The sequence below is a fragment of the Rhinolophus ferrumequinum genome, chromosome 2 (assembly GCF_004115265.2).
Source record: "Rhinolophus ferrumequinum isolate MPI-CBG mRhiFer1 chromosome 2, mRhiFer1_v1.p, whole genome shotgun sequence".
Classification (NCBI taxonomy): Eukaryota; Metazoa; Chordata; class Mammalia; order Chiroptera; family Rhinolophidae; genus Rhinolophus; species Rhinolophus ferrumequinum.
This window is the reverse complement of record NC_046285.1, coordinates 53,585,830-53,598,942: the sequence shown is the minus strand read 5'-3', so window position 1 is coordinate 53,598,942 and position 13,113 is coordinate 53,585,830. Positions and strand designations below refer to the sequence as shown.

Below are 13,113 nucleotides of genomic sequence, written 5' to 3'. Positions count from 1 at the left end.
AACCTTCCATAAAAGTAAACTGTCAGAGACTTTTTTTTTTTCCGGAAAATAATTGGTTTTAAAGGGAAAAAACTCACAAAACTTAGACTTTTCAGACATAGTCATCAATATGATGAATTCCCCAGTCTTCCAAATAGCCCCTCATCTGCACTGACCACCGTGCACTGTTTCTGGAATCAGGGAGGAATCAGAGAGTCAGCGGGGCAGTGGGGGGAAGGGAGAAATCTGTGGGGGTGTTTGTGGTTGTGACGACGACAAAGGGCATTTACTGACATTTAGCGGGTGGAGACCAGAGTGCTTTGTCATGTGCAGCACCGTTTGGCACAAGCAAGACATGCCCTGGATTCTATAGGATGCCTGGGTATCTGCGGGACACTCATCTGAGTGTGCAACTTATGTCTACTTAAATTAACTCAGAGTAAGTTTCGCAATACAAAGGTTTTTTTAATTTTTATTTATGTTTTATTTTTTTGCACAGAGTATTATCATCCACCCATACCTCTGCTCTATGATTTTACTATGCTCCTATATGAAAGGCTGAAAGTCTTCTCTTCTGCTTCTGAATTCTGACTTTTTCATGCTTAATAAGGCAAGCTTACAGATATTTTATTATGTCATTTTGTGTAGTCATGGGCTGAGCATTTACATAGTAAAGCAGATATTAATATAACTTCCCTTCCCTTTTCTATTCCAAATAGGCATCATATCAATATTTTTGCAATTTTGTTTTTAGGTCAATTATATTATCTGTGACTTTCTGGATTTAAAAACAGAATTATAAAATGCTTATTATAATAAATGAACCCTGGGGTTCATCAGGATGAGAAACATTGCTGTAGAAAATTAAACAATAGCAGACAAATTCTTTCTCCACTTGTCCATTTGTGCACACACAATTCAATGTTGGAATCATTCAAAGAAAAGGACAGGGGTGTGAGTCTCAGTCTTCCATAAGGAGTGCAGTCTTAATCAATTCTGTCTCCCTGTGCTTCTATGGAAGACTTACACTGATTTTCTTTTGGGAAGTTGCATCCGCTAGATCTTCTTTGTGTCTGTCATTACAGATGGCGTTTAATGATTGCTTTAGTTTGAACTATCCTGGCAACCCCCAGCCAGGGGATTTGATCGAAGTGTTTCGTCCTGGCTATCAGCACTGGGCCCTTTACTTGGGTGATGGTTATGTTATCAACATAGCACCTCTAGGTAAGGTTTGTTTCTAGCAGCTCCGGGGAGCTTTTCAGTTTTCTTGGTACAGAAGGAATCATGAACAAAATCACAATAGGAAACAAAATAGAAAAAGTGTATCAATATAACTGATCTAGGTTTAAAGAAGGGCATTTTAAGACCAAAGTGGCATTGAGAAATCGCAAAGTCCAATCAAACATTAAAATGTAAAATTTCTGGTTTAAAAAAACACAATAAAGAAGTAAATAATCAGCTGGAGATAATATTTGCCACAAACATGACAAGAGTCCATGTCTTTATATATCACATAGATTATTTCAGTTCATTCAGCATCTATTTATAGAATCTATTCATAGATTACCCAGCATGTGCCAAATGGTATTCTAGATGCTGGGGGTACGTAAACATCGAGGGAGAGAGAGAAAGAGAGAGAGACGAGAGGGGGAGAAGGGGAGAGAGGGAGAGAGGGAGGGAGTCTGTGAACAAAACAGAGCAATGTTAGAATAGAGACAAGTGATATGGAGAAAATAAATCATAGAAGCGGGATAGGAAGTGCTCGGGGGTTGGATACTGAAGGATACTGTAATTTTAAATGAGGTGGTCAGGAAAATCTCATAAGAAAGGAACACTTGTAAAACAAATGGAAAGAGATGAGGAAACCAGGTAGATGATATCTGGGCAAAGAGTTTCTGAGGCCAAGAGAACATCAAACACCCAAATTCCAAAAAACAAATGGGTAAAGAGTTGCGAACAATTTGTAGAGGAAGAAAATCAAAAGTTTATGCCCATCTTTAAAGTTTTCAACTTTCTAGTCATTTAAGCATTATAACATAAAATGACTGATTTTATGCCTATCACATTAGCAAAGGTCAAAAAAAATAACAATCAGTGTTGATAAGGGTATAAAGAAATGAACACAAGGATATTGTTGATAGAAATGTAAGTTAATAAAATAGTTCAAGAAAACAATTTAATAATAGTATGTGTTAAGAAGCTTAAAAGAATTCATATGCTCTGATCCTGTAATTGTACTTCTATGAATCTATTCTTGGGAAATATCTGCAGAGATGTCGATAAACATTTCTGTAGAAGGATGCTTATGTCTATCTCATTTATAATGGTTTAAAAAATAGACAATGCTTAATGTTTAATAGGGGAATGGTTAAACATTATTTAGCCACAAAATATTAGGCATCTGTGTTTGGCAGAATTCTTTAGTTGCAAGTAACAGAAATCAAACTAAAATTAGCTTAAACAAAAAGGCAAACTCATTGCTTCACTGAAGGAAACTATAGAAAGTTTAGCAATGGTGCTGGCCTCAGGGATGACTAGATCAAGGGGTTTGAACACAAGGCTCTCTGTCTCGCATTTGCGTTTTTTCTTTCTGTTTTCCTCATTCTTCCAGCTATGTTTCTCTAAGAAGCCGAACTGATGACCCAGTTAGCATCCTTAGCCTCTTATTCTTATAATCTTGTGACCCAACGGGAGCGATAGCTAATGCTTGCCTGTTGCTGTTAGAAAAATCATGGAGAATGACTCTAATTTGTCCATTGTGGGTCCCATGCCCATCGCTGGACCATCACTAACCAGGAGATTAGGATCCTGATTGGCCTACACCGAGTCTTTTCCAGAAAGATAGAAGCAGTGGTCAGGTGAGATGCTAGATACACAAAACAATAGCCACTATAAGAGCCATTAAAAAATCACATTTCTGGACATGTTTGATTGCATGCGAGATGATCCTCGTATGATATTTATTTGAAAATTCCTGATTAACATGTCATGTGATACCCAGTTTGCAAAGAAATAATATAAACACATGAATACATACATATACATGCACCTATGATATGCATGTGTCAGTAAAAGACATACTAGAAGTACATAAAAAATAGTAGTTACTTCTGGGTGACAGAATAATGAGTGATTTATATTTACAAGTTTTTGCTGTATTTTTATGTATTTTCTAAATACTTAGAAATGAGCACAAATTTATTTATTAAGAAAAATCTATGCAAGTAACAAATAGCCTGAAGTGTTTTTTTCCTCAAGATATCTTTAAGGAGAAGTGTTTATAGGCCTAAGTCTTACTTTCTTGAGGACTTCTGAGAATTTCTAATGAAGTAGTTTTTGCAATATTTTGAGATATCTGTCTCTTGTTCTAGAATATTAAAAATGGAAATAGCAAATAAAAATGACATTTATCTTACAGAGCTGGCAGTTTCTGCAGTCTAGTAAGTAACACTTAGCAAAACTCTCTACGTTATTTCTACAGTTTTTCATGCCTGGAAAATAATATGAGATTTTGGTGCTGTTTCCTTATTTTCATGTCTTAAGCTCCACATTAATTTAATGTGGTTCAAGCACTGAGCTTTGATCCTATAGACAAATTCAATTCCTGTTTCTGTTGTTAACTCTTCATGTCATTTAATCTCTCCCAGCTTCAATTTCCTTATCTGTAAATTGATTGCATCAGACTAGTTAAAAAAAAAAAAAAGGGTTCAGTAATTCTAATTCTAACTAGGATATCTGTGCTCTAAGAGCTTGTAATGTGTAAGAACATTCAATGTGTAAGATACTAACTGGAAATGCTGCTCCAATGGAAAGGAGCTTGGAGGATAGAAAAAAAGAGGAGTGGAAAATAAACTTTGCTTCTGGTCATTACTGAAAGGGATAGTGTCTAAACACTGGTTATATAGAGACTCTTCCTCTTGTGATTTATTAGAATAATGGCCAAGCATAGCAGCCTTTGGCAGGTGGAGAGGGACCAGCGCCTGGCATTAGAACTGCACACTGAGGAATCATCTGTCCAGCATCAGACACTGACTGTGGCAGGCTAGGACACAAAGGTCTCAGGCAAATGGTTACCCATGGAGGCAGTCAAGATGGAGTGATGGGCATGGGGCATTGTACCAGGTGGGTAAGCCACAGCATGGGGCCACATCTACCAGACAGTACGTACTGGGTTAGGTTCAGTTCTTGGCCAAAATCTTGTCCAAGACTTAAATTCTTGGCAGGACAAAATCAGTATCCAGCCTGACCCCAGCTCACACCTCAGGACTAGGGTACCATGCAGATTTCAAATTTGACGCAAATTGAAGCCTCGTTGAAAGAGTAAGTGTAAAAAGTAGAGGTGACAGAAAGGAATGTAGCTTGGACGCTAGGACAACCCTAGTGATCATAATGAATTACTACTAAAACCCATGATATTAATTGGGTAGGATGCACATGCCGAAAAAGAGGCTGCTTTATAGAAAAACGTGGGCAATGATGTTATTTGTACTGTTAGAAGCATATATCAATATCAAGATCTATGGTAATACTACTACTACTAATAATAGAGAACTTATTACTCAAGAATGGATAATGGATAGAGTTTTCTTACCTAATTTGATCAATGAGGAAATACAGATTTTCAAAAGTTTTCTTACATTTTCACTCACACAGTATTGAATAAGTGTTATTGATAAATTACGATGAGTGCTTAAGGCTGGCAAAATTGTGTTTTCTAGTTTGAAGATAATTTAGGAACACAGCTGGGTTTAGTTATCCCACCACTTTCAAAGTCTTTATATGGCACTGGAGTTCATTGGGCTGGGTCACTGTATCTTGCTAACCAGAACTCTCCTTATAGAGGATGGCATTCGTGCATCATTTATAAGCGCCAAGTCTGTATTCAGCAGAAAGGCCCTGGTGAAGATGCAACTTTTGAAAGATGTTGCAGGAAATGACACATACAGAATAAACAATAAATACGATGAAACATACCCTCCTCTCCCCATAGAAGAAGTCATGCAACGGTCAGAGTTCGTTATTGGACAGGAGGTGAAATACAACACACTAATCAACAACTGTGAGCATTTTGTGACTTGGCTTCGCTATGGAGAAGGCGTTTCAGAGCAGGTGAGTTTTCCTTTAGAGACATATAAGAAGTTTCCTACATTGGGGAAATAATAACTACTGACTATGACAGTGTTCCCAGGCCTCAAACAAAATGACAAGAACATATGAGAGCACTGAAGGATAAAGAAAGGAATTGCGTTTTCTAAAGTTATGCAGCAAGTTAATGGCCAAACTGAGACTAGAAGATAGATATCATGAATGTGGGGGAGAAGGGATTTGAAGAAGAATCAGGACCACAGTTTTCTGTCAGTCTTATTGCCCTCTGTCCTTCCGTTCCCCCCCCCATTACCCCATCATACAACAATCTCAAATCAGTAACCGCATATACTAAAAAGAATATGCTGAAAAGAATGTTGACTTTTTTGAGTGGGAGATGGTAATTCTGAGATTCTATTCCATCTGACAATAGAGGTCAACTGATGGCATATCTTGGTAGGTTTATAAATGATTTCTATCTCCTTGCAATGCTAGTTTCAAAGAAACTTTGTGCTTTTAAGTATATCCTTTGATTCATTGAGTTTTTGGATTAATTGACCTTAATTTTAAGGGAGCTTACAATTTTGTCATTTACCTACACTAATTTGCAGTATGGCAGATTTCTAACTAAACGCACATACTTGATTCAATTGCCTTTTCCCTACCTATCATCCCACCAATTTAATTTCATCATTGATATTTTAACCTAGATATTTATTAAAGTGGTGTAAGAGAATGAATATATAAATGCTTCCAGTATCTTGAAATGGTGGATCGGTTATATAAACATCTATTCTAATGAATGAAGTTACAATTCATCTCAAGGAAGCTTGAGAAAATAGGAGATGGAACATAATGAAATGATACATTTGTTTTCATTAGGAAATGATTTAATTGGAAATTCATTTTTATTAGGAAATAACATAATGATTGCTCTATTCATATGGAACAGTAAATTGCTTCTGAGCCACCACACAGTGTGTTATACACACAAATGCATGCTCACCTTTGCTTTGAAAACTAGTGGTATAGCTAGAAATCAAGTCTATTCTTCTCCATTTTTAATGATAAAGTTGTCCACTGTATTCAATAAGCATTTTTTAATAATAAAAAGAAATTAAAGTCATCTTCTTGCTTTGACTCACACTTGCAGTCCATCATCTTTTCACCTTTCATACCCAGAATCAAGACCCATAAAAAAAATAATCATTCCTCAACAACTAGTAGAACTGTTCTCATCTACGTACATCAGATGGGTTCTGATGTAGATGGTACAGTAACAGCCTTAAGAACCCACTTAAACTTTGGAATTCTGCTGATCTGAACTTGAACTCTCCAGCTGGGTGACTTTAAGCATATTGTTTATTAGTTTCCTAATTTCAGGACTGAGGTTGTTTTGTAGATTATAGGAGACATTTGAAATCTCTTAGCATTATGTATTATGTGTTATCCATCCTAATAAATGCCATCCTCAGATGGATATTATTTTTAATTGCACTATTTTATAGATCTTTACTGACACTCTTCAATAAAATATCTGCTGATCTAATAGGAAATACAGCACTTGGATTATTATTTTTATTACTGTCAATAATTATTAGTATTACTACTAGTAATAGATTAGTTTTTTGAGTCCCCTTAAGGCTTACGGGTCTTGAACTTAGAACAATTTTCTTGGGGAATGCCTGTGTATTTCCGTTAATTTAAAAAACTAAATGCATTTTAAAAAGATGAGAAAGGTAGAAGGATGGTGGCCCCAACTTTTTCTTCTTTGTGCTTTTCTGTATTTTCACAAAAATTAATAGACTTTATTTTTTTAGAGCAGTTTCAGGTTCCCAGTAAACTTGAGCTGAAAATATAGAGTTCCTATGTGCTCCCTCCCCACCACACATACACAGCCTTCTTCGCCATCAATGTCCCACGTCAGTGTGGTTGGTATATGTGTCCCAAAAGATGAAGCAACATTGATAGATCATTATCAACCAAAGTCCATAGTAAAAGAAACCAGAATATCTTATCCAAAAACATACCACTTTGGCATAAAGATTATTTTGAGCTGAAGGCATTGAGAAGAAGCAGATACACAAAAAGCTCCCTGCCTTCCCTTTGTTTGCTTAAAAGCAATACATAAATTTTCACAGGTGCCTCTCCTCCCCTGTCTACCAGACAGGACAAAACTTAATCACTGGATTAATGTAAGACCTTTATCAGACTGGAGGGGAATCTACATAACAGACTTTGCTAACTATCCCCTATCTATCGTTAGTTTCCTGTGTATGTTTACTTTCCTGAAGTTTGCCTCCTGAGAAGCCTAAAACTACTTTCCTTTGTTCTGTCATTTCTCTACGAATGTGTTGGGTTTTTTTGGAAAATGCTATTGAGATAAGCCTGAATTCTGGGCCACACCTTTGAGTTACTCTTCCCTGAGTTTCTCCCATGCATATCTGAGATGTGTATGTTAATAAACTTCTGTGTGTTTTTCTCTTGGTAACCTCTTTTATTACAGAGGTTCAGCTGAGAACCTAAGATGGGTAGAGGAAGCATTTTTCCTCCCCTAAAAAAGCTTACATTAGGGTTCACTCCTTAGTAGCACATTCTGTAGGTTTTGGCAAATGTATCATTACAGTACCGTACAGAATAGTTTCCCTGTCCTAAAAATCCTCTGTGCTCTAGGTCTATTCATCCCTCCCTCCCCTCAAACTTCTTGTAAACACTGATCTTTTACTGTCACCATAGTTTTACCTTTTCTGTAATGTCATATAGTTGGAATTATACTAAACAATGTGCATTTAAAATTCCTCCATGTCTTGTCATGGTTTGATAGCTCATTTCTTTCTTATCACTGAATAATATTCCATGGTATAGATGTACGTTCATCCACTAAAAGGCATCTTGGTTGCTTCCAAATTTTAGTAATTGTGAATAAAACTGATAGAAACATTTCTGCAGGGTTTTGTATGGATGTAAGTTTTCAACTCCTCTGGGTTGAAATGCACCAAAGAGCATGATTGCTGGATTGTCTGGTAAAAGTACGTTTAGTTTTGTGGGAAACCACCAAATTGCTCTCTAAAGTGGCTGTGCCATTTTGCATTCCCATAATCAGTGAATAAGAGTTCCTGTTGCTCTACATTCTCACTAACATTTGGTGGTGTCAGCATTTTGGAATTTAGCCATTCTGATAGGTACATACTAATATCTCATTTTCATTTGCAATTGCCTAAATACGTATGATGTTGAGCGTGTTTTCATATATTTATTTGCCATCTTGCATATCATATTTGGTGATGTGTCATTTGAGATTTTTTGCCCATTTTTTTTACTTAAAATTTTTAAAAATTAAATTTGTTGGAGTGATACTGGTTAATAAGATTATATAAGTTTCAAGTGTATAATATTATACACTACATCATGTGTATGTTGTGTTATGTACTCATCACCCAAAGCTTCGTTTCTTTCTGTCACCATAATTTGACCCTCTTTATCCTCTTCAACCTACCCTCACCCTTACTTTTTAAAAAATTATTTACTAAGTTTATTGGGGTGACATTGGTTGGTAAAATTATATAGGTTTCAAGTGTGCATTTCTATAATACATCATCTATATATTGCATTGTGTGTTCACCACCCAGAGTGATTTCTCCCTCCATCACCATATATTTGATTCCTTTTTCCCTCTCTTACCACCCTCCCGCCCCCCTTACCCTCTGGTAACCACCACATGTGGCACAAATGTACAGTGGAATATTACTTGGTCATAAGAAAAGGTGAAATAGTGCCTTTTGAGACAACATGGATGGATCTTGAGATTATCATGCTAAGTGAAATAAGTCAAACTATTGAGAACCATACGACTTCACTCATATGTGGGATATAAAACTGAAAGCAAAAAACGAACAAGACAAAGAAACAAAAACAAACACAGACAACAGTTTGCCCATTTTTCAGTTGAGTTTCTTGCTTGCTATTTTTATTGTTGAGTTTTAAGAGTTTCTTGTATATTTTAGATAACAATCTTTATCAGATTTGTCTTTTGCACATGTTTTCTCCCAGTCTATGGCTCATCTTTTCTGTAGTTTTTAAAATTTCTAAAAATCACCATTTCTCAGTGTTGTAGTCTAAAGAAGTTATTAAAATCTGTGTGGAAGATGGAAGGACCCATGAATGGGCCTGCAAGCTGACACACAACATACCTGGCTGTGCCGTGGTGCATAGCACTGCAGCCTGAGAGTCTCGAGGGAAGAGGCATTGGATAAACCTGGCAGTCATCTGTGACCCCAAGTACACCTTGTCTGGACACAGCGTCCAGATTCAGCTACTGTTTCAGTGAGCATGTCTAGATGCTCAGAATAAGGTCTTTATTATGGCCCACAGACAGAAAACCATGGAAAGGATGAATGGGCAGAGTCGGATTTGGTGATTTCATAATCCTAAATAAGTCGTAAAGGAAAAGATCTTGTTCATGCTGGTTCACCAAGGACAGGTGGGATGTTATAATCTTGCAGATCAGATCCCATTACACGTAACTCTAAGGGATTGTCCAAATTACATGGGATTTTGCCATCTAGAATGCAACTTGAAGTAAGCGTTTGAGATTTGGGAAACTGGTGCAATGCCATACGTGGCTTTATTATTATTGTATGTGGCCTGTTTGATCTAGGGGATTTGGATTTAAGATCAAGTTGTTCATCGCCTTCCTCGACTTCTTAGATTTATGGGATTTTGTTTCTCCTGGCTAAAGCTCTCCAGTGTATTAGGTCTGCATCTAACTGGGGCCCTCTTACCCACAGGATCCTGCGTTTTCCCAGGACTATAGCCTGCTGCCATTTGGCGCCTGTTTACACCTTCCTATGTTTTCATTGCCTGTCACATTTCCCTATATCAAACCTTCTTGGGATCTCAGCAACTGCCTGGAATTGTATGAGGGTTGGTCCCTGATTATTGATTCTGCCCATCTTTGGAATTTTCTCCAGTATCTTGTGTCTCCCTGCCCATTTTTGTACCCCATGAGCTATGTAGGTAGCTCTGTGCTGCAGTGAATTCTGACTCCTGGGAAATAACTTAGGTAGTGACTAATTAAAACTTATAAATAAAATAAATAACCAACCAAAGAAATAAAATTAGATTTGCAAGCTAAAATATGGTTTGTCAGTTGTTTCCCAGTGCCATTCTCCCTGGCAACCAGGGAAGGTGGCAGAGAGGGAGTTACAATCGCAGGCCTTGTCCTTGCAGACCACAGGAGAGTGTCATGGAGTGAATACTCCTGTCATTGTACTTCCTTCCTGGCCGTGGTTCTTGCTGCCTGTTCCCAACAGGGAAGCTGCATTTAGGGAGGTAGCCTTGTGTCAGTAACATGACGGTGACAGGCTCAGTGGGGGAGGCCTGTGGGTTAGTCAGAGGGCATGTGAGCTGGGTTAGGCTTTTCAGCATCTGGGCTGGTCTCCAGAGTCATTTGGGAAAAATGTTTTGCTTTGTTTGAAAGCCTTATTCTTAAAATCACAAAGAGAAACTATTGTTTTCAGAATACTTGATGACTGAAGTATCTGATGTGACCTTTGGGTCATAAAATTACCCTTAACACCATGCAATTGGAAGGCAATATTAGTTGAGTGTCAGAAAAACCATGAATATTCATTAGATCCCTCATCATGATGATTAATACCTTTAAAGCTATAAATGTCTGAACTCCTTTATGGACAATTGAGCTTGAGAGTGGTTTATTTTAGTTTGTCTACATGAGAAATTAATATTTGACATGATAGTTAACATTAGCATTGACTTCTCTTGAAGCGTATCAGAATACAAATTGTGTCTACCAAATACGAGTTTATCGGTATTTAACTCAGATCACATCTCTGAACTATTTTGCTAACAGACCTTCGAGTCAGGGGAAACACACACACACACACACACACACACATTCACCCTAATATAGACCCAACCAAACCAGTGTGTGTTTATGCCGTAGGGTTGTGTAGGGGGAGAACACATGGTTCAAGACTCAACCTATAGCTAAACACTTTAGGCAAATCACTTTTAACTTCTCAAGTTCTGCAAAGCAGGAGTAATGCTACCTCCCAGGTGTACTGTGATGACCAGTAGGGATTGTGGCCTAATGAGTTTATGAATGGTCGGGGCTATAAAAATATGAGAAATTTATATATATATATACATATTACATATATATATATATATACACGTATGTATGTATATTTATCTTGTCTTTGTCATAATTAAAATATATTTCTTCATCTTCGTACAATATTTTAATTTTGCACTGAGCTTTAAATTTATCCATTGTACATTAAGATGGGTCTTTTGTTTTAAAAATAAGCTAATGCTTGGTTTTAGGACACTGCGATGCCTTTAGAGTAAGATATGTTTTTTGTTTGTTTCTCATTTCTTTATAGGCCAACCGAGTAATAAGTACCATTGGGTTTGTGACAGCTGCTGCTGGTGCCTTCTCATTTTTGGGCTTGTTTCCAAAAAAACAAAGAGCAAAACACTATTTACTGAAGAGGTATTGGAACTGAAGGAATTTGTGAGGAGGGAAAGAAACAAAACCTGGGATGAATTTTTATTTTCAATACATCATTATTGTTCAGAATTCCAGTGATGGATGGCAGGCTCTTTAATAAATTGCTTACTGATATTATCTCATCATTGAGCCAAGGAAATTTTTCTCCCTACCAGCATAGATTTGCTCTGGCAGCTTGAACAAGAAACGGTAGCCTTTTGAGTGAGGCAGCAGAGGATCTTAACAAAATCACATTATATTTTATCTTCTATTATAAATATTATTTTCTTTTTTCCCAAGGGTGGCTATTATGTGTTTGCCAAATGGAAGAACAGATTATATGTGCTTTTAAAAAAAATGATAAGAGCCCCAAATTGTTAGGGTTGACATCTAAATTTAAATTCCTTTTCTGGTGAGAAAAGAAACTGGGAAATTCAGCCTTTCATTAGGCAGTTTGAGGAACTTTGCTTAACAAGCCATCTGAGGGTGCACTCCCATCACCTTGCTCCTGTGTAAATGGGGTGGGGGAAGGGTGAAGGGGTTCTTTGCTTCACTGTTTAAACCTCCAGTGATTTTACTGGAAGCGACTCATTTGTCAGGAGTATATGTCAAGCAAGAGTGGGCTGTTACTATTACCTATATTGTTCCCTTTGGATTTTGAATGTTTCAAGGTTTTGACCATTTTAACCTTAGAAAGAGAACATTAAAGTAGGTTTAAGGTGCCATAGTTAGAAAACAATATCCCATGTTACTTTTTAAGGCTTTTACTATAAGTCAACGAGAGTCATGATTTTATTCTTGCACTTTATTGACCATGTGTTGAGTGAAACAAACTACTTTTTAATACCTTTCCGGTGGAATTCTTGTTGGCAACAACTGGGGGACAACGGCTGCAGGTCTCTATACCCTAGGATTATATCAGACTTTATAACATTACCATGCAAAACACAACAGTAGCCAATGACATCCTTCTTGTGACATCATTAAAAGCATGGCATTAAACAAAGGACAAGTTCAAGTAAATATTAAGGGGAATGTGCAGTGAGGGAACTGGGAATATGGTGGATAAAGTAACTAACAGAAGACTCGGTGAAAGAAAGACTTGGACCTATCAAACTGATTGAGATTTTACTCTCAGGCCAAAAGTACTCTATAATCTAATTGCAGAAAGAATAATGATAACAGAAGAGGTCATGTGCTACAATCAGAGCCAGTAGAGACCTTCTCTCTCTTCCTTGTTCCCTAACTAATCCCTTCCCTTTCTTATGGCACCAACTGTCTCCAGATAACCCCAAAACTCTCTTTCCCTGATCCTGTGGAGAGGTATGAGTGTCTTTTACCAGATACCATAATTCAATAATACCCCTTCATTTCAATTCTAAATTTAGTTTCTTGTTTGTTTTATCCTCAAGTAATAGCTTAAAAAAAAAAAAAAGCGCCTTTCTAGCATTCTCAAATTAGGGTGAGATTGGTATCACTTTAATATGTTACTTTTCCCAAGGTATGTTTACCTTTTAGTAAAGCATGACTGCAGA

General features: G+C 37.1%; 1 protein-coding gene across 1 annotated transcript; it reads left to right on the top strand.

The window, feature by feature from the left end:
• The first annotated feature begins 1,064 nt into the window (after positions 1–1,064).
• On the top strand, positions 1,065–11,594 carry PLAAT1 (phospholipase A and acyltransferase 1). Its single transcript, XM_033124365.1, has 3 exons — positions 1,065–1,203; positions 4,820–5,088; positions 11,472–11,594. The coding sequence occupies exons 1-3, from the start codon at positions 1,065–1,067 to the stop codon at positions 11,592–11,594; spliced, it is 531 nt and encodes a 176-aa protein (XP_032980256.1).
• The last annotated feature ends 1,519 nt before the right edge of the window (positions 11,595–13,113 follow it).